The 26413-nt window shown below is 37.4% G+C and overlaps 1 protein-coding gene across 1 annotated transcript in view; it reads right to left on the bottom strand.

Moving 5' to 3' along the window:
- prdm5 (PR domain containing 5) overlaps positions 1–26413 on the bottom strand; it is an 84848-nt gene that overhangs the window by 29804 nt on the left and 28631 nt on the right. The window contains exons 11-13 of the mRNA XM_079848512.1: positions 24283–24376; positions 21358–21518; positions 13814–13907 (exon numbers count right to left, since the gene is read on the bottom strand). Of these exons, the coding sequence (XP_079704638.1) occupies positions 13814–13907; positions 21358–21518; positions 24283–24376 (349 nt within the window). The remainder of the gene's footprint in view (positions 1–13813; positions 13908–21357; positions 21519–24282; positions 24377–26413) is intronic.

Raw genomic sequence — 26413 nt, 5'->3', positions numbered from 1 at the left:
AAAAAACAAAACATTTATATAGTTTTTAACCACAAATGCTCGTCTTGCACTAGCTGTGATGCGCCACACATTACAGTACGTGATCACGTTGAATGGTCACGCATGACGTAAGGAAGTACTGACCTAGTGTTTACAAAGCGAACATGCAAAGACCAAGTCAAACGCCCTTTACAAAAAAAATATTAAATAAAAGGTAAACCAACGATGTCAGATGATTTTGAAGTTGAAGGAGAAAATGAGATGTTGTTTTTCGCCCATCACTACATCTTCCGGCTACGTAAGGTAACCACCTGACCTTTCCAACGTGATTATGTAATGCGTGAAGTCGCTGACGTGCAAGATGAGCATTTGTGGTTAAAAAATTATTATTATTTTTTTGAAAATGACCGCTGGTTTGGCTAGATAAGACTCTTATTCCTCGTCTGGGATCGTGTAGAGCCTTTGAAGTTGCACTGAAACTGCAATTTGGACCTTCAACCCGTTGAATCCCATTGAAGTCACTATATGGAGAAAAATCCTGGAATGTTTTCCTCAAAAGCCTTAATTTCTTTCCGACTGAAGAAAGAAAGACATGAATATCTTGGATGACATGGGGGTGAGTAAATTATCAGGACATTTTAATTCTGAAGTGAACTACTCCTTAAGTCCACAAGACCCAGTTGTCATTTTAGGTGCTCGAGAGCGCCCCCTTCACGGACGATATGACCCTTAATTCACACTTTTGCTGAGCACGCACTGAAGAGAGCTCCTCATCGGACTTCTACCCAACAGTCAAAGCAACCTTACGTCAAGAAAGTGTGGAATTTCGTGAAGGCTTAGGGTCCCGTTTGGGTCAGTGCCAGTGATAAGACTGGCTGTTCTGGATTCCTCTTCTGCTATTCGCTGTCGCTTAGCAAAATAGTCTATTCGTGAGCACCACAAAGTCGTAGTCTCATGTAACAGCAGGTCAGTGATCAAAAGCATAAATTGTATTGGTTGACCTGCTTTTTTTTTGCAGTACGATGCAAAAAAATCTGTCGCACTGAGGCCATGTTTGGGTTGGTCTGCAACATGTCATTAAACATGTTTATCGCACCATATTTTCGCACATTCGTCTTGGTGTGAACTGGTCTTAACAGGTACAGTTGCAATTGTAAGTATGTAGAAACTCTCTCAAAAAGTTGTTTATCTAAATCATTAAACCAGTTAAACTGTGAATTAATTGGTCGTTGTTACATTTCACCACTTTTCAGCATCTCTTGATCATTGAGTTTTTGAGTTCTGTTCCCTTCCACTGAGATGTGAACGGCTCCTAACAACACTTCTGATATAATCTATGGTCTATGGTGCACATGGTCCTAAATCAGCCTAATTACACATTAATAAGTTTGATTAATCCTTCTGATGAATTTCTTCTATTGAAGTCAACATTTGATTCATTTACTGAACTTCAAGTTCCACGTCAATGTATCAATTCAGTAATTCAATAATGTCATTAGACTGCTTATACTTGCTATACCACCAAGAAGGCAAAAAAAATATATATATATATGTTTTATCTGTATATTTCACAATTACGTCTTTGGTCATGGTTATCCTCATATTTTAGCTTACAATAAGCCTTATTGTACTGCAACGATATTGAAAAGCATGTCTAACCAGTGTAATCCTATGAGAAGAAAATATTTAAATTATTAAATTAATAAATTAAATATATCTCACTTTACGTTTGTGGTGGGTTTCGAGATTGACCATTATTTTTTCCTTGCATGAAAAACTTTGGGAGTCCCTAATTTAAACAACCCTCCAACTAATCAACGTTGAAAAAGCTTAGCTTTGCATAGTCCAACTCCCAAAGCTGTCATCAAACCAATCAACAGTGGCAGCTACAGTAACTGAGGAAAAATATTTCCCAAACACATCTTGAATCTGAATTCATTCAAGTGGAAAAAGCTGTTCTGTTGTTTGGATCCAGTAGTAGGCAGTTCAGTAGAGATGTTTATATCACACACATACTTAGTTTTACTAGACAGGATGGGTTTCACTTTCCAGATGTGGATGGACAGTGTGTGTGTGTGATTGTCTAAGTGAGCACTGTTAGACTACTGTGAGGACACAGACTCCTGCAGTGAGAACATCCCAAAGAATTACCCATCACTACACACACACACACACACGCGTGCCTCGGCTTCCTTTAGATACATGTGCAGAACGTCCTACAGCTGTTCCATAATATTTCATTCTGCTATCCTTCCACATCTGAGCATCATAAACATGTCACTCCAGCCCTGAGATAATACGGCTTCATCTCCTCAAGGTTTAATTGTTGTGTGAAATCACTTATCGGATGGAAATCAAGTAAAACGCCTGTCTTAAATCAAGCGAAAACCTTTTGGCTTTGGATCGATATAAAGTCTGGTCCAAATGTGCAGCTTATTCTGGATAAGAACTGCCCACTGCAGTATAAACTATACATCTCATTTTATATAGATGTCAGGAGAATAAAAAGATGTATAAGAAATGTATAAATGTGAACCCTGGAGTATGACATAAGAGGGAAGCTGCGATTGAATCAGATCTGTAAAAAAAAAAAAAAAAGCAAAACAACAGAGAACAAAAACGGGAGTAGTCCACAGGTTCCATGTTCGTTATTTAAAGAAACAATCTGATATTAACTCAATCACGAACCAATTAATTGGCAGAAGTAATTACTTTACCACCTGCATGATGCCATTAACGCCAGTTCTACTGTTGAACCAGTGTGGTTTGAACGACGGATCTGTGAAAAATGTAACCAGCTACTCACGACTGATAACCTGATTTCTCCAACAATGCATCCCACTATGGCAGTTAAGCAGATAGTTATTGTTGTACATGACACTCATCCCAGGTTGTTTTGTTTTTAACTCTTTCCCCGCCAGCATTTTTTTTTTTTTTAAGTTGCCAGCCACTGCAAGCATTTTGATAATTTTCACAAAATGTTCATGTCCCCCCAGAATATTTTGTTGTATGAATATCTGAACATGCTATATATATATATAGAACAGAGCCCCTGCTTTTTAACAAAAAATGCATTCTTGTTTTAATCAACACTTGGATGTGGGTGAGTTTCATTAAAGCACATTTTGAAGACTACATCCAGATTGGATTCAGACCGATGATAAAAACACAGATGGAGTAGATCAACACCCCTAAAGCTTCACAGTCCTGTTGCTTGTCCTGGGTTGACATTTCACTCAGTAACATTAGGCAGTTTTGAGTTATATGCTGTTTAAAGTTGATGATCGCGATGATGCTTACATATGCTATTGCTTGTTACTGCTTCTTCTTCACCCGTGTTTTGATCAGGGGATTCGGTACTCTTTCAGAAGATGTGTAATAGCGCCCCCTACCGTATTAACAGTGAAACACACAGAAAGACAGAAATGTTTGTCAATGGCGGGGAAACGTTGTCTCATAAATGACAAAAATTTCCGTCAATGGCGGGGAAAGAGTTGAGTGTTATTTAGGGGTTTGTTTATCGTAAACAGTTGATATCACAATAACACAACACGTTGCAAAACAAATCAATAAAGTACATCATGCAGTCTCAGACTGCACAACATTGAAGAGATGATCAGAAACGGTGTGTAAACAGTCAGAATTTCCACCCGTCCAGAAGTAATAAGCACTGACTACTTTATGGACACACAATATGTCTGAAAACGTGAAAGAAGAATTTTGTGTGACTAAAGCCATAGCAACATAGAAAGATTTCATGCAATGAACTTCGCAAACCCTGACAAATCCAGGGATCCGTTCACTCTGAGAAACGCTCGTTCTAAGACCAGTATCCTGTAAACATATCTTTATTTTCCAGTGGGCTGATTAAAAGCTGTGCACGGTGCACCCCAATCCCCGGAAATCATGGAAAGCCAACCCATTAAATTGGAATCAGACGGGATTTTGAGAAAGCTATTGTCATTATTGTGTGTAACATCCATCAAGCGTTCAGTGAGCGGTCCATGGGCGTCTGAGGCTCAGACTAGTGGAACGCCACACTCCTGCTGTTTTACATGGACCTACCACCCTTATTTGTGCAATACAGAAGGGCATGATACAGATTGTTGGTAGAAAAGAAACGTGGATATGGAATATTGCTAGTACACTAGTCAAGTTGGCCTGTATAGTTGCTCTGATGTAGGTTCATGTCCACCAGACACTGATCATTTCTTCTGTGTATTAAGTGAATTACAAGTATATTGTTCATAGTCCGACAGAACTTGCCTAGAGATGGTGACCGTGATAGCGAGAGTACAGTGATACAATTTGCTGTCTAAGGGAATCCATGAAAAGCTTACGAGATTGTACCTATAGAATTTTCAAAGTTAATGTGTTAACGTTACATCTTAAAGCTGCAGTGCAATCGATTTTGCCAAAACTGCACGTTACCGGAAAGGAACATTGTTCTGGTAAGTAAGTGAGTTGGGCTTTGGCTCAGAAAGGAAAAATATGATGCTGTAAGGTGTAGGTATCATTTTATCAGAGCAAATTACAGTAACTATGCCAAAAATACTTCCCTTTTAAAAGAAAAGACAAAACGTAGAAAATAAACGAATACCTGTTCATAACATAAAAGAGACAAATATCTGTGCAACAACATCTTTTGAGCAGGGAACTGTCCTCCACTTTTGCTCAGCCTCTGACTCATTGAAAGCTGTATAAAAATATATAAATATTAAATGATAAACAAAGTAAATAAAAATATGAAATGAAGAAATGAATGAACAGAAACAAGTTTAGGTGGAAGTGCTAAAAGTACTTAAAATAAACTGGAAAATGGGAATAAATAAAAACTAAATAGTAACATAAAAACCAAAAACTCATAAAACTGACAAAAACGGAAACAAATGACTAAATTAAATTAGAAAAATGAATGCTGAAAATATAACATTCAAAATATCAATAAAAAACTAGGCCATAATAGTATAAAATAATATTAAAATAACACTATTTTAAGGTGGCAATTACATTGTTTAGGATTAGTTTGGTTTAGGGTTAGTTGTAATTATGCATCATTTACTGTTATTGGTATAGTAAGTCCATGTAGTAATGTATAACTATGTCACCTTAAAATAAAGTGTTACCCAGTGTTTTGTACTAGATCTTCAACCATTGTAAATCTACCAGATTAGATCATATTACTACTAAATCTGCATGGAGTTTGTCTAGTGAAAAACCATCAAAATATGGCATGCTACATTCAAGACAAACAACATTAACCACACAGCGGCAGCCAGAAAGTAGGTGGAAAACCAAACCAAACAGGATGCAAGACAGACATGTAGGACTTTTCTAGTTAATGTCAGAGAAGCGTGTTCAGCTCATGGCTAATGTATCGTGTCACTTTCACCAACGACCATCAATAGCATGAGCACTGACCTCATGGCTGAACTACTTTCACTGATGAGGGCACTAGACTAATGTGGCTTGATCTGTCCTGAGGGCAAACACATAGGCTTTTCCACACATGCACACCTTGTACATTGTGGCTGTACAATGAGTCTATTCAGGTTCACGTAAATGAGATGTAAAACCAGGGCAACTTTAGCTTCTCCCAGACCTTGACACCTCACATGATGTCATTCAGCCCTTCACATTCCATAAGTGTTTCCTTCAGGTCCTCCTGCATTCCTCCTGCCAATGGCACCACGCTAACCCAGCGGGGTGTGCAAACTAAGACAAGCATACATGCAGACAGAACATCCATTCACGCCGGGGACCTTGGATCTGTTTGGATGGTGTTTTTAGCTCGACCTTTAAAGAGAAACACCCATTCCATCTTAAAACAGCCCCGTCTCCATCGACTTTGAACTTCTGTTCTGTATTTGGCAATCTTTAAGGCTGTGACGCACCAAGCCGATGGCCGGCCCAGCATTAAGCGTCTGTAGGCCTAGTTTTTGTGATAGGTTTGGCACCAGTGGCACTTGTTGGATTACTATCGGCAGCTTATCGTCCGATAGGCCTTTATCGCATCACAATAGAACGCCGGAAGTAGCCGCGAAAAATTGCGTCTTCCGGTTATTGCGTTATTCACCATGGCTGCCTGTTATCACTGGACTACTTCGCTCTTGCATCTCCCAAAAGTTTCTTTGTTTAGTTTTCTTGATTCCATTTTAATGGTTTAATTAAATTGTTATAACCAATTATTTAAAATGTAATGATTTAAGCAAAAGGTTAAACCAAACTTTTATTTTGACGGGTTGCCGTGTAGACCTTTGAGTCTCTCTGTGTTTTTATGATATGATATGACGACAGTTTTTCTCAAATGAAGCTAAAATGCTGCTGAAGTGACTCTCAGAGCGGCTGTGTTGATGAAGTGCATTAATGTCCTCATATAGGCTGAAAACATCGCGAGCGTCATGCCTGCCTCAGTGTGTGTGTGTGTGTGGTAAATGCCATTCATTCACAGAGACACGCAGAACATGCATGATTCCTATTTAAATAGTCTTTATGCGGTTTAATATTGACAGACACTGGTCTATATTGCGATTTTATTTAAGATTACTGACCTACTTTTCATCTAAAGGTAACTAAGTAACCACCGGAAGTGCGAGTACACTGTTTGACGATTTTGAACGTTTCGAAACCAGGAAATGAGATAAAGGCCTATTGAGCAAGTTGAAGTGCCGACGGTGAGAGAGATCACTCTGGGGTGCGTTTCCCAAAAGCATCGTTAGCCAACTATGGTTGCAAGTTCCATCGTTATCAGCAGTTCAACGAGTCGGTGTTTCCTGAAAACATAGTTCTAACGAACATTCGCAAACAGCATCGCAAAGTTGTGTGTTTGGAACGACAGATCTCGACCTGTGGTTAGAAGCAGAGTTTCTTGTTTGCATGACATGTGGACTCAATAAATCCTTATCTTGAGCCAAATAAGCAAGCTGACATTCAGTACAATCTGCATCTTTTATTTAGAAAACATACAAATGTAATTTCTGTCTTTTAGTTTGTCAAGAGATATACATTTTAAATCAATATATTGTCTTCTCTAAATGAGCAGTCAGGATGATTTTCACATAGTTTTGGAGCAAATATTCTAGGCTACGTCATACAATTTTCAAAAGTCTTATGAAGAAATAATCAGTAGGGGTTTCATGGCCTTATTTCAGTGACAATTTTTTTTTTGTTTTTCACAAACCACGCATAAATGTTATTATCTCAAAACTACAAACTTTTATATACTTGCTGCTGATATATTATTGTAGCAGAGTTTGTGCTGAATACAGTGTAATTAGACTTTAGCCATGAAAATGTCACAAGTAACAGAAATAACCAGAAATGTCAGAGCATGTCAGAACACCTCCAGGGCCCAGAAAACACCTCAGACCCCAGAGGGTTAAAGCGTCGACCAATTTGCGACAGTATGGTTTCAGGAAACAGTCGTGACTAGCTAGTTGATTTCTTTAACAATGCATCATACTACTTTTTTACAACAAAAATGAACCATCACTGAACTTACTTAAGCGACTGTGACGCTATTTTCTTCTGGAAACAAACTTTGTTGCATTATTTTCCTGTTACCTCTGTAAAGCTGCTTTGAAACGATCTGTCTTGTAAAAAGCGCTATACAAATAAAGGTGACTTGACTTGACTATGGCCGTTAAGCAGCGAGTTACGTCGTTGTACGGGAAACACACCCATGATTTAGCTTAGCGAAGCAATGCACAAAAGGAAAAATAAGAGTGATTAAAGCAAGCAAATGGCACAGTCAAGAGAGCAAACATAGAAGGATCTTCTCATGTTTTCAGATCCACAGTCCTAACTTTTTTTCTGGTTTCTACTTTTGAATGCCGATTACAGATTACAGCCACATACCCACCGAATTCAGTTCTCTTTGTGCCTGAAAGGTCAAATACTGGCACAGGTGTCACAGTTGACTATCATGTGGAGTATCTCACGTAAATACAGTCGGTTGTGGCTTATAGGGGAACAAGGCAACTCTAGCCATTTCTTCGATGATTTTCACGTGTTTTCTCAACGAGCTCCCTCTACAGCTGTGGGCCGTATATTTCACAACACTGTAGTAAAAAAATCTCACTTGAGAGCCGGCCAACTGTATCGTGTGGAGCTATGTCTACCAAGGTGGGTAATACATCAAACACAGTATCATATGGCGTGTGTGTTTATGTTGAATTGCCGTAAAGCAGTTCGTGTTTCTCGCTCGTTCTCACTTCTCATGAGACTTCCTATTTCCAACTTACCGGGACCTTAGCCCCCATGTTGCAAGGTTGGTTTTCCGCTGGGGGGTGTGGGGAAAGTCACCATTCTCACCAGAACAGGTTATTTAAACATCCAAATGATTTCTAAACGGATTTATTAAGTTGAAATAGTTACCAAGTTCCCCTTTAAGGCTGTGTGTCCATCAAAGCGTTTTTTCACGCGGTTTTCAATGGGAGCGCCGCGTTTTTAAAACGCCATGAGCGTAATAATGAGCCGCTGAGCGTCTTTTCACGCTGAAGCGCTGAGCACTTTGCGTTTTTACAGGTCGCCGTGAGTTGAAGAATGTTCAAATTTGGGTTGAAAGTTACTTTTTACCCAACCGTCCAATCACAGTGGAGGAGGGGCAGGACTAACACCACACTGACCAACCGCCACATTCTGCTTGTACAACGTCAACAGATGACGAGAATAATAACGGGGGAAAAAAAAACATTTAAAACAAGAGCCAGAGAAAATACGTTACATTGTATCAACATTTTAATATAGAATCAACACAGAAACAAAATATGTGTGAAATAAGATACTAGTAACACTTTCGCGTATATTCCGTATCACAACAAGCGAAGTTTCTCAACTGAAAAAAAACGCAACGCTGCCAAAACGCTCTCAAGCGCCCATAGCTAGGCGTTTCCAGCTGGCTAAAAACGCTTTGGTGGACACACGGCTTAAGTGAACATAAACAGCTCGGTAAAAACCGGATGTGTTAGCATTTTAGATCCTAGGTCTTAAAGTGACAGCAGCCTAAAATGCCTGTCTGTGTCATTAATGTAACATAAATGTATCCATGTTAAATAAACCCACTGTACCTGAAAAAAAAAACAAAGCTTATTTAATTTGTAACTCTATCATATTTGTCCTATTGTTTGTAATTTGCTTCTTTGTTCTTTTTTATGTAACGAAAGTAAAATAACAACCAACTTGAAAATTATGGGAACTTTTTCGCCCTCACGTGAAACTCTCGATCATGCGGATTATTATTTTACAGATCAATGGTAAATGTGACCATGCCTTCATTCCAAACCTGTATGATGTTATTTTATTTCTCTAGAATGCAGAATTGAATAGAATTTTACAACTTTGATGGAGGGGAAGATTAGCCAGTGAACAAATTATAGACTATTGTTCACACAAAAACTATTACATGTCTTCAGAAGGCTTGGAATATAGTGTGCAAGTCATGTGGACTTCTTCTATGGTACATTTATGGTGCTTATACATGAAATCATTCATTCAGCTGTTCAGCGGTATACAGTTGTGACGTTATGAAATGGAAATTAGGTGAGGTTATGTTTTTAAAGGTAGTTTTTGTACGCCGCTCCGGCTAACAAGCGCAATCCCATGTGGCGCCTGAGGATGACATCATCAACACGTTGAGCTCAGTATAACTCACGCCAGTCTGACATTTGGAGAATAATGCAACCACCCCCCCCCCCGGTCAAATCCAAATCCCAGCATTACCAAATAAACAGCCTTGATCACACGTATAGTGCATTCAGCTTTCTCTGCAAAGGCTGTGTTGTCACCACAGAAATGAAAAGGAGTTAAAATCACAGCTTTGTGGATGTTAATGTGCGGGTGGAATGAAAGTTGTGTGTTTAGCTGAGCTTAAATGCGGATCTGAGAAACAGATGGCTGGGTTTATGATTAGGTTTAGATGTTTTAATTAGGTATGATTTCATTTATAGGAAGTACTGGTTTGAGTTTAACTTTGGCAAAAGATTTCGAATCAAGCTTCTAATCAAGCAGGTTAACCAAACAAACAATCATGAGATTAACCCTTTGAACCAGCAGAGAGACTGTCAGCGCTGGGTTTTAACCCCGTCGGGCAGAGGTGAGCTGGGGGAAGGACAGAGGAAGACACAACTGCTACAGAAATCACTTGCCCTGCTAAATCCATTGCTGATTGCTCCAGTGGTTTTGATCTTTCAACACATATAAGCTTATGGAGACCTAAACCACACAAGATTCACCTTACCAAACTGAAGTTCTGGTTTGGTGTGTTGTTATTACACTGAAAACAATGATTCGTTGAATTTAATCTTTTTTTTTTTTTTATGGTAAGTGGTTGCACACAATTGATTTTAGCTACATTTAAACAAATGTATTAAGTTGAACTTAATCAATTTTAGTTCAACTTAATGCATTTGTTTAAATGTAGCTAAAATCAATTGTGTGCAACCACTTACCATAAAAAAATTGATTAAATTCAACGAATCATTGTTTTCAGTGTAGCAAAATATTTGGTGATGTGTTGAATAATCATGATATAATCACAATAAGGTTGGCTGCAATATAAAAACTAAGTAATCTTCATGTTTTCATTTGCAAATATGAGAGGGTTCATAGAGTTGTTATAATAACATCTCGGACACATCAGTAGCAAAAGCGGCCCAGAGATGAAAAAGTGAAAGTGCAGTTAGTATCGCTGAACTGTTTTAATGACTCTATTCAAAATTTAATGATCACATTCAATACTTTTTCAGATATTAAAATGTTGTAGTGAATATATTTTTTATAGTAACATATAGTAATATATATGTAGAAACTAGCGATATATTGAAGTATTCAAGTCAATTCGACAAGCATCTTACCCTTGTGAAAATAACTACACTTTTACAGCATACTTTTAAAAAACGACTTCTTATGAAAATTATACAAAATTATACAAGAAAATATAGTGCAAAATTAATGTAATGATTCAGAATGATATTTACAATTAAATTAAAATATATTTTCATTTAAATTTATATTAAATGTAAATAGCTGAACTTTAAAAGTGATTTTTACCCATGTAAGAGGGACTTTAGTACATCTTTATTTGTTATTTCATAATCATATCTATTGTCTTTGAAATATGGTTAAAGTGTACTGCTGAATAAACTGACAAGCATGTATGGTAAACTACAATAAACAAACATTGTAATGTTGAAGGTACAATTTAGCACATTTAAAATTCATTACTTTAAATCTAATATCAAGTAAAATTATAATCAAGCACTTCACATGTGCTTTAGTAATTTAGTAAACACATCAAAATAAGTGTACTTCTTTAAAAGCACAACCAAATATCAAAGCATGATTTAAAATTAATGAAAGATTACTCTAAGCACACTTAAGTGACAATTTTTTCATTAAAATATCTGCAAGTTTAGTTTTTTAAAAGATATATATATATATATATATATATATATATATATATATATATATATATATATATATATATATATATATATATATATATATATACTTTTAAGATTTGAAGTACACTACAAGTGCACATTTAATACAATTAAGTGCACTCATTTTCCACAAGAGAAGTAATGCTCTTGAAGTAATGCATTCAAGTATTTTGGAGATTTTATGCTCATTGACATTGCCATTACACTGGCGTCAAGACCAGGTACAAAGATGCTAAACTGATGTTTTTGAGCATGTCTTTTTAAAAGAAAAAGAGCCTATACAAGTCCAGTTGAAAGAAAGGAAAGTGGGATTTACAGGCAGCAGAGGTCAGGGGTCACAATGCTGGATGCCTACAAAGAGCGTTCTTTTCTTTCAGGCGCATCACTCGCTCTCACCATGTCTACTGCAGTCCAACACACACATACACTGTTTTTACTCCTCTGGGCATGTTTTGGCCTTGTGTGTATGTGTATAAATGTGTGGGGAAAGGGTCAGAAAACAAGTGTGTGTGTGTGTGTGTGTGTGTGTGTGTGTGTGTGTGTGTGTGTGTGTGTGTGTGTGTGGTAGTCTGTTGTTATGGCAGCACACTGGAATGCTGAGCTCTCCACTATAAAGGCTCTTTAATGAACATGCTGTCTGTCACCATGTCCATGCTGAGATGTTCACACAGAGAAAGACAGAGCGAGATGCCAAATGCAATCTATGTGCTGTTGTTGGTGGCATACTATGTACGTTTCTATATCATTTATTTTTAACTCTGAGGGCCAAATTTACTAAACAGTGCAAATTAGCGTGAGAGTGCAACCCCATAAAAGCGCAGATGGGGGTGGAAAGTTCTGCGAGTTATCTACTGACGCAAATTAAAGAACACAGACGCGACCGGATCATTTCCATAATGACCAACACAATCTACCAAGAGCAGTGCAAATTAGCTTCTGGTTTAAGACATGCTTTTTTTGGGCGGTGCAAATGGTGCAAACACCAGTAAATTGACCAGCGCATACCTTAGTAAATCGTGTTGCGATTAATTTAAAGGGCACCTATTATGCATATTTTTACAAGATGTAAAATAAGTCTCTGATGTCCCCAGAGTGTGTATTTGAAGTTTTAGTTCAAAATACCCCACAAATAATTGTAATAGCATGTTAAAATTGCCTCTTTTTTGGGGTAAGCAAAAACACGCCGCTTTTGTGTGTGTGTCCCTTTAAATGTAAATGAGCTGGTGCTCCCGGCCCCCTTTCAAGAAGAGGGCGGAGCTTCAAGAGCTCATGCTCCGGCATACCAGCAACAACAAAACAGGACAATCTCAGAAACTGTCAGTAATTGATGAATTTATGTAATTGATGTGGAGTTAACTATCTTCAAGTCAGCGATCAGCATGTTCTGTCATGATAATCTATAAATCTCTGTACAGGTGCTTGTGTGGGAACTGTTGTAAAATGCCTACAGAGCCAGAGAATATATGCTGCATGGAGATAGAACAGGTATAGTTTAGTTTGATTACGGTTTTAACTTATGTTTTCATCTTGCTTTTATGACATTTGATATGGTTTTATGACTGCATTTGTGTGACATACTGTATTGTAATAAAGGTGAAAAGATGGATATGGCTGCTTGAGAAGACTCCCAAATGTATGATTGCCCATCCTGGACTGGAGCCAGTTTGTTTAAACGTGTATTTTTGAAGCAGTCTTGCTTATAATGATTGGCGCAAACGTATAAGACTTTGGCGATTTTGTTTAGGGCATTTCCTTCGAAAATGAAATGTAAGCACAATGTCCTCAGTGACTCAGATGGCAGACTCTTATGTGCATTGGTACATCCCGAAACACAACACTTCTACTTTTTGTACTTCTACTTCCCTTTTGGGCAAAGACATTGTACAACTACAGAAATGGCGGACTCTGTGCTTCTCACTCAGGTCTCAGGTCACAGTCTCTATGCTAATAGGGCAGATCGGCACCGGCTGTGGGCGGGGCTTCTCCCTAAGATGACGTCATTGTAGGGGGAATCTGAATCAGCTCATTTGAAGAGACTGCTTTTGAATCATGGAAATTATAAAAAAAAAAAATTAAAATGAGTGAGTGGATGTTTACCATTATAGGCTGGTTGTTCTCATACACTGCGGACACACATCGGTGTTCAAACACCTTATAAAAATGAATTTTGCATAATAGGTACCCTTTACATACTCTTAAATTGTGCATCATAAAAGGGAAACTCCTACAAATGCATCTAAAGTATCAAGTATCTAAAGATATTGTTTACTACTGAGTTTTTACATGAATGCCATGACAATACAAAATAGGCAACTTCTGAAAACAGATAAATAAGCTCAGGATTAATGGAAGATCAGCATGGAGTGTACGTTTGGCTGGTGAGGAGGACTGACCCGTGTGGCTGCGGATGTGCACTCTCAGAGTGCCGTTACTGGCAAACTTCTGGCCGCAGTACGGACAGATCTTCTCCTTCTCTCCTGTATGTGTCTAAAAGGGATGAGAAACACAGTAAAACAGATTATTAACATTTGAGAATGATCCTCTAGCCTATCTATATTTGATGAACTGAAGTGATCTGAACTGATCCAGTCTGATGTGTTTCAAACTGACCTGAACTAAGGTGATCTGAATGAATTTGAACTGAACTGAACTGAACTGAACTGATGTGTTTTGAACTTTTATGAACTGAAAAGATCTAAACTGAACAGAGGTCGTCTGACCTGAAGTGACATGAACTGAGGTGATTTGAAGTAAGGTGATTTGGAAATGAAGTGATCTGAACTGATCCGAACTCAAATTATGTGAACTAAACTGACCTGATCTGGTCTGAACTGAAGTCATCCAAACTGGTGTGTACTGAAATTAAATGATCTGAACTGAAGTGATCCAAAGTGAGGTGATCTAAACTGAAGTGATCTGATCTGTTCTGAACTGACTTGATATGAACTGAAGTGAGTTGAAACAAACGCCGAACAGAGGAGAGCCTGTGACACGCGGCAGAGTGCGTAATAAAACCAGAATCAACATTGGTTTTCAGAGATGGCGAGAACTGAGGGATTTGGAAAACGAGCAATTATTTTTGTTTATTTTATGGATTGCATGAAAGTGAATTAAAAACAAATGAACAGGAGCAAACGTTCCAGCACATTGCTATCTTCAGTGCTTCAGTGCAAGAACTGAGGGATTTGAAATGCTGTAAAAGCGACACAGAGATTATGGTGTTTTTATCACTCAATTATATAGTATTTTATTATATAAAGTATTTTATTGTACTGATAAATTGTCATAAGTAGCTCTCTAACAGAGTTCATTGTAAAGCATTGTCTATAGTGAAGGCTCAGTTCATTATGGTGGTTGTAGCGCTGTGCTGGAATTTATTTTCAAGAAAGTACCGTACTATTAATGGTTAAAGCTACAGTAACGTCTTCAGCTAGTCAGCTTGAGATCCTTTCCATCTAAACTGGTCATATCCCTCACGTCTTGTAGTGAATGTTTTATGAGCAGTAGGATAATCATATTCATCTGCACACACAGTCACGCAGAGCCGAAGCACAACCAAAACAACGTTCTTCCGCAAAATGCATGCAGTTGTGTTTGTTTTTATAACTGCAAGAGGGCCAAAAGTTACGTAGTGTACCTTTCAGAAGAGCAGAAGTGTGTGTGTTGGACTTGCCGTCTCTACTTTACGCATCTATTAGTAAACACATTTCTCCGACTGAAGTTTGGTTATGGAATTTGATGGTCGGCCAGAGGTGAACCATGTTGCGCGGTCGTAGTTTGCAAGGCCGAGATGGCGACTTGAGTTTCAGATCTGAGAGCAGATGTTTCACCTCTGATAGTTGCGGTCATCTCTTCAACGCGTGTCAATCGTATGACAAATTTCAACTTTGGTAGCTCGTAGATCCGAACGTAGCAAGTTAATGGCTTCCAGGACTGTAGCATCTGCCGACCGTTGCGAACATCATTGGTGCGATAGGTCCTGCCTCCTTCTGCTTTTTGCGGGTTGTGTCTTCGAGCTCGCTTTCATCTTGTAGTCAACGAGTATAAACGAAACTTCAGCTAATCCAATCCAAGGATGCATAAGGATCTTTATGAAGAAATTATTGTTAAAAAAGTCAATTAAATAATAATTTTACGGGAGCTGCAGGCGAGTGCGACCTACCAACCCATAGCTCACTAGCGCGTTAACCCTTGTGTTATGTTGCGGGTCAATTTGACCCGTTTAGATTTTCTAGTTGTTGGAAATACTGGTTAACCTATGTTTTTTTTCTTGATATTTTGTGACTTTTTCTCATTTATCATCATGAACATGCATGCAAAGTTTCAACATGCTGGTGTTTTTTGACATATACAAACAAAATTACTGTTCCTTTCGTGATGTTCGCGGGTCAATTTGACCCGCATATTTTAACGCTCTAAGGCAACTGTACGGACCCAAAATAATAACATTTCTTGGTTATATTTTGTTATTTTATTTTTTTACTACCTTATGAAGCTAAAAAAAATTAGTTTTCCACACTAATTTCAATACAGAAAAATATTTTGTCAGCCACAGATAGTAAAAATTACGTATCATTTATTTTTTCAAGCTACCTGAAATAACATTAAACCTTTTTTTTTTTTCTTGATATTTTGTGACTTTTTCTCATTTATCATCATGAACATGCATGCAAAGTTTCAACATGCTGGTGTTTTTTGACATATACAAATAAAATTACTGTTCCTTTCGTGATGTTCGTGGGTCAATTTGACCCGCATATTTTAATGCTCTAAGGCAACTGTACGGAACCAAAATAATAACATTTCTTGGTTCTATTTTGTTATTTTATTTTTGATCATGAACATGCATGCAAATTTTCAACATACTGGTGTTTTGTTTTTTTTGCCAAATACAAACAAAATTACTATTACGTTTGTGATGTCCATCATAGGCAGCTATTCAAAAGCAACTGTACAGACACAAAATAAAAACATTGATTTTATGTATGTCAGGGCATCAACTCCAGTTCTAAAGTGTAAGTGTATCTAAAAGTGCTCTAACCCAAACCAAACACACTTGAAAAAGCTAAATCATGGTGTTCAGAATTAATTGCAAATTACAAATGAAAATCTTTGACAGACACAGATAGTAAAATAAGCTCTCATTTATATATTCAAGATATCTGAAATATCTTGAGACTTCGACATAGACAGCAGGAAAAATGAGCTCAGATTAATTAATTAATTGTTCAGTAAAAAAAGTAAAAAAAATGTATATGCAAATATATATAAATATAACGTATATTCAAATTTTAAATAGTTTTAAAAAATGGTAAAAAAACATTTTCATTAAATCATATCTTCAGATATATATTTTTTGGAATATTTGACAAATGCTGATATTAAAAGTTTACAGTTTGAACCTGAATCTTTGTTGTTTTTCATAGTGTGATTTTTGAGGAATTGTATTGAATCCAATGCGGGTCAATTTGACCCGGACCATAAGGGGAGTGCACAGAATTCCAACATAACACGAGGGTTAAACACATTTCTTACCTATGAAACGCATATCACAACATAACAAAGCAACTTGATTTAGCATATGTTAACTTGAACTCTTCCACTTTAAAACGAATCGCAAGTACGTACATTTTGGATTTGTTTCTCATGCAAAGCTACTCTATGGCTTTCAAAGTCCTGAAATAAACGAGAACACGTTTTGAGGTTATTATTATCATTTATTCACCCTCATGTCATCGCAAGCCTGAAGGTTAGTAAATGATAATGCAATTTTCATTTCCGGCTGGATTATCCTTTTAACAGCCATGGCCACTATAAATGAGGTGTGGAGACCATGTGAAGACTGGTGAGCATTTAATATTTGAAAAGAAAGTCATACCAGTTTAGAATGATATTAACTGGTATGACTTATGTAAAATATGACAGAATTTTAATATTTGGGTAGACTATTCCATCAATCACTTATGTAAACCTCAGAGCCTGTATGTTCTCATGCAGATCTTTATTCATAGCGATGACATGAGCGCTATTGTTAAAGTTGAAGGAAAACTATGAATCATATCAATTTTAGGCTGTATTCCCATAAAGCTGATGTAAACAAGGCTTATCTCACAGCGCTGGAGGGAATATCTGCACCAGCTCCTCCACCTCCTGGTATGTTCTCCATCTCTTTATCTTTTCCCTCTTTTCCTCCCTTTTCCTACTCACTTCCTGTCCCGCCTCATATCTCTCTCCCCTCCCATCTCCACTTCCTCACCTCCATCCCTTCCTCTCCTCTCCCTCTTTCTTGAACCCCCCTCTTTCTCACTCACTCATAAAGTGTGGAAAGACAGTTTAAAATACCATTACTCTTTCTGTCTAATCCCTTAAAATGCTCCCTGTGATGTCGTATAAAAACCTGTACACACACGCGCGGACGCTCACACATGTCCACCAGATGCGTCTGTGTACCATTGGTTTGGGGATTGTTTGTGTCACGGAGCGGGACACGGCACTTAACATTTTGTAAGATACTCAAACAGTCCATTTTATGACTGAAATATGACTGAAATATACCTGATTATTACACAGCTTCTTGCAATACTTGATTCTGTTTGGTCAATTGTGGCAGTGACAGTTTTGTATAATGACACTAAACTGTATAATTAATGTATTATACAATACTAGTTTCATCATATCTTTATTGTGCTCTTCTCACATACACAGTAAAAATAATAATAATACATTAAAAGTAAGTAAACAAAATTAAATTAATATTTGTATTCATTCTCAACTTTAAAATTGTCAAACAATTCAAACAATAGATGTCGTTTTGGCGCTCTTTAATACGGTGTGACGTATATAATGATGACAGATATATTACAACTTACTGAAATGAATCCTGTCTCATGTAATCGCTCACTCAGTGTTAAAACCGTGGAAAGACGTCAATAAAACAGCTTGTAGGCTATACAATGTCACTTAACGCTAGTTTTACCTCAAAAAAAGCTATTCAACTCATTAGTTAGCTAAAAAATAAGAGCATTTCGCTAAATATATGCACTGTATTACATATTTAATTTATTTTTTCTTAACATGTTAGTAATGTTTTTCCATTATTTAATATATATTGTGGTATTTCACCAACAAACTGGAGTAAAAACAATTCTGTTATTAAAAAGTTGATTTAAAAACTGCCTTATGTGCAATTTAACTCAGTTTTTGCTAGTTGAGTGTTGATTATTAACTAAGTTTGAATAATTAATTCATAATTAATTAATTTTTAATGTTCGATTTCAGTGCATTCTGAATTTTCGGTTTCAGCCCATCATTTTAATTTCGGTGCATCAACAATATGACTTCATGCCAGGGTCCCGACCACGCTTTTTGGGGATTATTTTGCGATAATGACCAGCTGACTGCATATTATTGCTTATGTAACCGTATTATACAAACACTCCCATCTTAGGTAGTGAGAACGATCACATTCACTCACTCACATATACGTAATCCTATAATAATACAGTAAAGATTCAGTTGTCACACACTCCATCAGGATAAAACAGCTTTTTGCTTAAAATGTCAAGAAAAGAAAACCCAGAATCCCTCTATCATGACTGTGTGTGTGTGTGTGTGTGTGTGTGTGTGTGTGTGTGTGTGTGTGTGTTAACATACAACATTACTTCTAAATCTTTCACTGCAACTAAGGACCGAAAATAAAAATATTAAAGGAATATTTTTTTAGCTATGCTAGGACATGTTCTCCATCCATGTGGTCTTAGTTATGCTAGCACAGAAATCATTACAGACAGCCTCAAAGAAAGTGATAATTGTTTGAAAGATTATGAAACCGGACAGTTCGTGCACAATAAGGGACATTCATTCAAAACTGTCAATTTTGATTTCACGATCACAATAACTACTCTTTAGGAGTTTCATATCAGTGATAGTGTATCTGGCATGCAGCTGGGCTTCTGTTCTCTGCACGCTGTCACAAAGTAAATGAATATGGTAAAGGTTCTTTACTCTTGTGCCAACAGTAGGTCACATTTCAGACACAATGTCAAATTCAGCCCATGCTATCTCAACTGCTTTAAAACTATAGTGGAGTTTGGTGTCACTGTGCTACTGTTCATGTTAAGTGGTTTACCTGAAGTATAAATCTGAGATGAAATTGAATATGAAGTTGATGGTATGTGAATACAATCATCCTCTGTGTAGATGGAGCAATAAATCATGATAGAGCTGTGGTACACTATGATAGGAGGGAATGTGCAGGATATAAGATGATTATGGAATTGAGTTTCACCGTGTGTGAGGAAACACACATTGGAAACGTTGCCGTGCTGAAATACATGAGCTAAATTAAAAAAATAATAAAAGTTTTCCTAATTTGAACTAAAAGTGCTCTTATTAGAAAACAGAGATCATAACTGCATATTAAAACTGCAATTCCATTTTGGTTCAATAAAACTCATACTGGGTAAGTTTCACAAAATATATCATATATATGTCATAAGATTGAAGTGGAGGCATCTTGATCACTCTTTTGTGATATTGGCCGACTGTACATTATCATGCTTTTAACACAGCTACTTACGAAATAAATAAATAAATAAATGGATATGCATTATTGATTTGAGTTATTGTAGTATGTGTGAGAAGTCAGCGCAGATTCATAAAATAAAAATAAAAATAGCAGTTATGTAGGAAATAGGTGTTATTTGACCGCAGGATGTCAAAATATAATAATTATATATATATATATATATATATATATATATATATAATATATATATATATATATATCTCATGATCTTATCTTGAACACATGCACTAACCACTGCACCGGTTTTGAAGTCAAAAGTGTTTACCCTCATCATCACATATGTGAGCATGCAAACTCATGACCAGTCCAAGACTGGATCTAAAGTGATTTAAAGTCCCCTGTAGTCAATAATTGTATCCCTTAAACTCATCTTTGATCACCAAAATTACATATTTAAACGTTTTTTTCCTTGAAAAAATGTTCTTCATGCCTTAAAATATCTTGAATGTAACTCGACACCCTTGCCTCATTTAGTATACTCTGTTCTATGAATATGCAAATGAGCCCCCCCTCCACTCACTCACTCAGCTCAGAGATCCACTCGTTGACGATCATACGTTGATCTGATTGGTTACAAGGTAGTTTGTGACATCAGAAACTCCAGCGATTTCAAAGCGTGTTTTTGAGACTGTCTTTGGTTCACTGCAGTTTTAAGGAGAAATACTCAGCAATGGTGTCGACTTATGAATTTGCACATGGTTTGTCCTTAAATCATATTTTTTTTAAAAACACAAAACTTGATTTTCACCACAGGGGGACTTTTAAAATATAATAAAGCACTTCACGTGCTTTAGTCAACACATCAAAATAAGTGTACTTCTTTAAAGCACAACAACATATCAAAGCATGATTTCAAATTATTGAAAGATTACTCTCTTTAGCAATGGTGTTGACTTATAAATTTGCACATGGTTTATCTTAAAGCATATTAATAACACCACATAGACATATAAACAACATTAAAAGCTTGATTTTCACCACAGGGGGACTTTAAGAGTTGTAAAGTGTGTTACACAGAGCTGAGAGTATTTAGACGTGCTCACATTAGCCCAATTTCATGGGAAAAAACAAAGATTCATTGTCTATCGTCCGCAGGGTTGAAAATATCGATTTCTCGATTTTAATCGAATTTCGTTTTGATGAACCGATATTGATTCTTAAATCCCAGGAATTGTTCTTTTGGTCTATGCTGTTGATGTGTGAATAACCATAATCTTGTTAGTCAGCTAGAAAAAAATAACTATAGAGAGGAGAGTTTTGCTAAATATATGCATTCAATTTTGACTTAATCTGTTAAGACTGATAAGATCTTTGTGCTTTAGTACATTATGTCTGTGATTATGAATTCACCTTCTTGTGGCTCTTGAGCACAGACGGCGTGACGAAGGCCTTCTCACACAGGTCACACTTGTACTTCTTGTGGCCATCGTGTACGACCTGAATGTGCACGTTGAGTGTGTCCTTACGCTTGAAGGTGGCGTCACACTGGTCGCACTTAAACGTTCTCTCACCTGGACAGAGAAGAGCAGAAGATTTCAGTCAAGACTCCCTGTGAGACACTAAACTTCAGAAAAATGTTGACAGCCATTGTTCCACATTTAAAAGCGCGCCATTCAATCGTAGCTTTACAGGAACTCGCTTTGTATCCGAATCCACTTTGCTGCCCTCCGAGTCAAAATTGTCCCATTATCCTTTTATGAGCCGCTTTTTCCTTTCGAAAAAAGGACGCCAGCCAGTTATCCAGTTGTTTTGAAGATGGAAGGGTATAAAGAGAAAGGATAAAAGATCAGGTAGGAAAAGCTAGGAACTGTTCACCTCAGAGGAGGTCACAATCCTTTTCAGAAGATGGCACTCTGTTCATCTTCCAAAGCTTTCTTCAAATCCCACAAAATCGTAAGCGACGCCAAGAAACGTAAATATGTGCTGTGAAAGCAGGCTCTTCTGCTCAAACAATGGCTTTCTGTAACAAACACGTAGAGTCGGTGCCAAAACTCTAGTTCTGGTCTTTAAATGGCTGAATGGAGTCCAACACGTCACCACATCTAATCACCAGCAGAACAGAGTGAATGCTGGGTTATAAAAACCTGGACTATGAACAATGTCTTTAAATGAATGGGCACGGGACGGCTGTCATCACATAACATGCTAATCTTCCTGCGTTTCCGTACCAGTGAATCTCTTCATTCATAAGGTGGTTTTGTTGGCATTTGGACGCATGTCAGAGCACATAAAGTTATGTGCTGCGTTCTTGAAAGAAACCGGGTATGATGACGTACTGTAACTCCATCTTTGATCACGCATGATGGGAATTACGTGTAAGCTGGTCTTGTCAGGCCAGCAACTGGATGAAGTCACAATCCACAATCGCTGTACTGTAAGAGATTGCTGATGTGTTCAAAATTTCAAAACAAAACAAAGATATCATTTCAGATTTTTGATGACATGGGGAATTCTGGGAAAAGTGATGGAGGTATTTGCGCTCCTTGGACTGAAAGACTAATATATGTCCTTTGCCCAAAGCAGATTCGACCACCAACAGCATTCTGCATCAAAACATGTTGGGTAGTTGGTGCAAAATCACTTTGTAATTTGTGTTTTGTCACTTTTGCTTCAGTGAAAAATCATTTAGGAGTTTGAATCAGCATAAAATTCCATTCATTTTACTTCTATAATGTGAAACAATATTCAAAAAGAACTAAATTCTAAGACTTTTTGCATCCATTGTTTAGGATGTGAGGCAGAGTCAGATCTAAGAGAGAGTTTGCATTGTGGTTTTGTATTTACACCGCGGTTACTTCACCCCGCTGATAGTCATTAATATGACAGGTGAGCAGAACAGTCATGTGACTGAAACACATGAATATAATGTTCATGTACATTACGGTTCAAAAGTTCTGTAAGGGTTCTGAAAGACTTTTTATGTTTTTGAAATAAGTCTCCTCTGCTCACAAAAGCTGTATTTGTTTGATCAAAAATGTAGTAAAAACAGTAATATTGTGCAATATTATTACAATATATATATATATATATATAAAACATTTTCTATGTGGATATATTCTAAAATGTAATTTATTCCTGTGATCAAAGCTGAATTTTCAGCATCATTGTTCCAGTCTTCAGTGTCACATGATCCTTCAGAAATCAGTCTAATATGTTATTTTGATGATCAAGAAACATTTCTGATCATTATCAATGTTGAAACTTTTTGTGGAAACCATGATACATTTTTTTCAGAATACTTTGATAAATAGAAAATTCAAAAGAACAGCATTTACTTAAACTAAAAATCTGTATTTACAGTCACTTTCAATCAATTTAATGCATCCTTGCTAAATAAACATCTTAATTTCTTTGAATAGAAAATCTTACGGACCCCAAACCTTTGAACGGTAGTGTATATGTGATATAAGATAAACAATTTAATTATAGCAATTGCAATACACACATGGAAAATAATATTTTTAACATACATAAATTACTCAATATTTACTAAACATATTTGAAAACAGAAATGGTGAATTATTATATTTTGGAAGTGTTAATTGCTCAGGAGGTCAAGCACAATGCCAATAATAGCAAACTATTGGTTGATTTGTCCATAGCTTCTGCCACGTAAATATTGAACTTTGAAAAAAGTGAAAAAAGACACTACGCCAGAAGACCCAGATAAAGATCTAAACTACACACACACACACACATTAAAACAAATACACTCAAACACACACAAACACAAAGGAGGGTGTTTGTGAAATATTTGTGGAGGACTTACTCCACTGAGCCACTCGGGCCTTTTAAAACGATAATGTGTGTTTAATAGATGGTCACAAAAACAGCTTTATTTCATAACCAAATATTGACACAGATGGATCAGATTATGTCACACACAGTGGGCCATAAGTGATCACACACACACACACACACACTGTAAATACAGCAGAGCAACACTTTGTTTCTCTCTCTGCAAGTCCTCTCACCAGATACATGAAAGAGTTTTAGCCGTGTGTGTGTGTGTGTGTGTGTGTGTGTGTGTGTGTGTGTGTGTGTGTGTGTGTGTGTGTGTGTGTGTGTGTGTGTGTGTGTCTCTGGGGAGGACAGCAGGAAATTCCTCTAGCTCAATAATCTCAGTGTGATCAGTCTAGACTGGGCAGAGCAGAGCTGAGACCCATCCTGGCTCCACGAGCCCCTGCACCCGCAGACACACAGCCCAGGGTTCAGGGGGTGCTGGGGTACACAGACACAGAGCACTCGTGTTGCACGCGTGGAACACACACTTACTGTTGTGAATGAGGAGGTGGCGCTGTAAAGAGAACGGGGTGCGGAATAGGGCCTTACACTCTTCACACTGGAAAGGCCTCTCCTCCGAATGTGTCTACAGACAGAAAAGCAGGTCAGAGAACTGATTCAGGAGATTGTTTGTATTAACCAGTCAAAAACAACATAAAACGCAATTCATAATGAGTTTAATTTACATAATGTGAAGTGTCTGGACATGGTGGAGGATTAAGCTAATTAAAAATATCCCTTAGATTTGAAGGTGGAATCTAAGGGATTGAGAGTGGACTGATTGACTCGGGCTTGAACCACCCAGAACACCATATAAAACACAAACACACTGGGAAAAACTAGTGTGTGTCCGTGGAAAACAAAAAAAGAATGGGTCCTATTGTGCCCTTTTACGAAATCTTGATTTAGTTTTTGGGGTGTACTAAAATATGTTTTCATGCTTGATTGTTCAAAAAACACATTATTTTTCACATATTGTGCATTATTACAGCACCTCTCTCGCCAGTCTGGCTCGAACACGGCGATTTCGACGAAGCCCCGCCTTCGGAAATACGAAATGTGCTGTGATTGGTCAGATGGCCCAGTGTGTTGTGATTGGCAGGTCTTAGCATGTGTTCGAGAAATGTCAAGTCAAGTCAAGTCATCTTCATTTATATAGCGCTTTTAACAATGTAGATTGTCTCAAAGCAGCTTTACAGAGATAAATGTATAATTTAACGTAAGATTGTTTTGGCTTTATAGCGGTTCTTTAATAAAGTTATTTTCCAGCTAAAGTTGGTTTTGATTGATTCGCTTCCGTCGCAACGAGCATTTGTTTTTAAATTAGGGGCCGCCAAGACGACACCATTCTCTCTACACAGACTTTAAACGCGAACCTGTGAGAAACGCTGATGGCGTTCAGATGCGCATTAAGAATTGGTTCAATAGTTATGTGCGTTTGAATATATGTGCGTAGGTTTGGAATTCCCTGCAAACCAAGCCTAAACAAATTACTGGTGTTTCCTTATAGTTTTAATTCAGAATTTTATTTTATTTTATCAATTCGGGGTAGATACGCAAATTGAGTTTCCCGACGACGCTTTATCTGTAGAGTGGGAAAGGGATCCTCCATAGGGAGAGACTAGTTGGCATTTCAGCACTGCGTTTTCATCGGGTCCAGGCGAAGGGCCTTCGTCAGATCTGGATACGGCCTGGATCCGGCAGGCTGCGGGAAAACCTCGGGATAAACACAGACACTAAAATTAGCGTAGATGCCATTCTTCTCATGATGTAACAAGTACATCAGGATTTATGGGAAGTGTTCCCGGTTCCAGCTGACCTAATCTATGCAGCCTAACATTGAATTATAGAAGTCTATAATGTATTATGTGAACGCTAGGTCAAAGAGATGTGTCTTTAATCTAGATTTGAACTGACAGAGTGTGTCTGCTTCCCGGACAATGTTAGGAAGACTGTTCCAAAGTTTTGGTGCTAAATAGGAGAAGGATCTACCGCCAGCAGTCGATTTTGATATTCTAGGTATTATCAACTGGCCGGAATTTTGAGATCGCAATAGACGTGAAGGAGTATAATGCGTTAAGAGCTCGCTCAAGGACTGCAGAGCTAAACCATTTAGTGCTTTGTAAGTAATCAGCAATATTTTAAAATTGATGCGATGTTTAATAGGGAGCCAATGCAGTTTTGACAGAACCGGGCTAATATGGTCATACTTCCTGGTTCTGGTAAGAACTCGAGCTGCTGCGTTTTGAACTAGCTGTAGTTTGTTTATTAAGTGTGCAGGGCAACCACCCAGTAGAGCATTACAATAATCTAGCCTTGAGGTCATGAACGCATGAACTAATTGTTCCGCATTTGTCAATGAGAGCATATGACGTAATTTAGATATATTTTTAAGATGGAAAAATGCGGTTTTACAGATACTAGACACGTGACTTTCAAATGAAAGATTGGTATCAAAGAGCACACCCAGGTTCCTAACCGACGACGAAGACTTAACAGAGCAGCCATCAAGTGTTAGACAGTATTCTAGATTATTACGTGAGGAAGTTTTTTGTCCAATAATTAGAATCTCTGTTTTTTCAGAATTTAGAAGTAGGAAATTACAAGTCATCCAATTTTTTAT

Source organism: Squalius cephalus (assembly GCF_949319135.1).
Source record: "Squalius cephalus genome assembly, chromosome: 18".
NCBI classification, from domain to species: Eukaryota; Metazoa; Chordata; class Actinopteri; order Cypriniformes; family Leuciscidae; genus Squalius; species Squalius cephalus.
The sequence above is the reverse complement of the archived record's forward strand: the minus strand, read 5'-3'. Positions and strand labels throughout refer to the sequence as shown.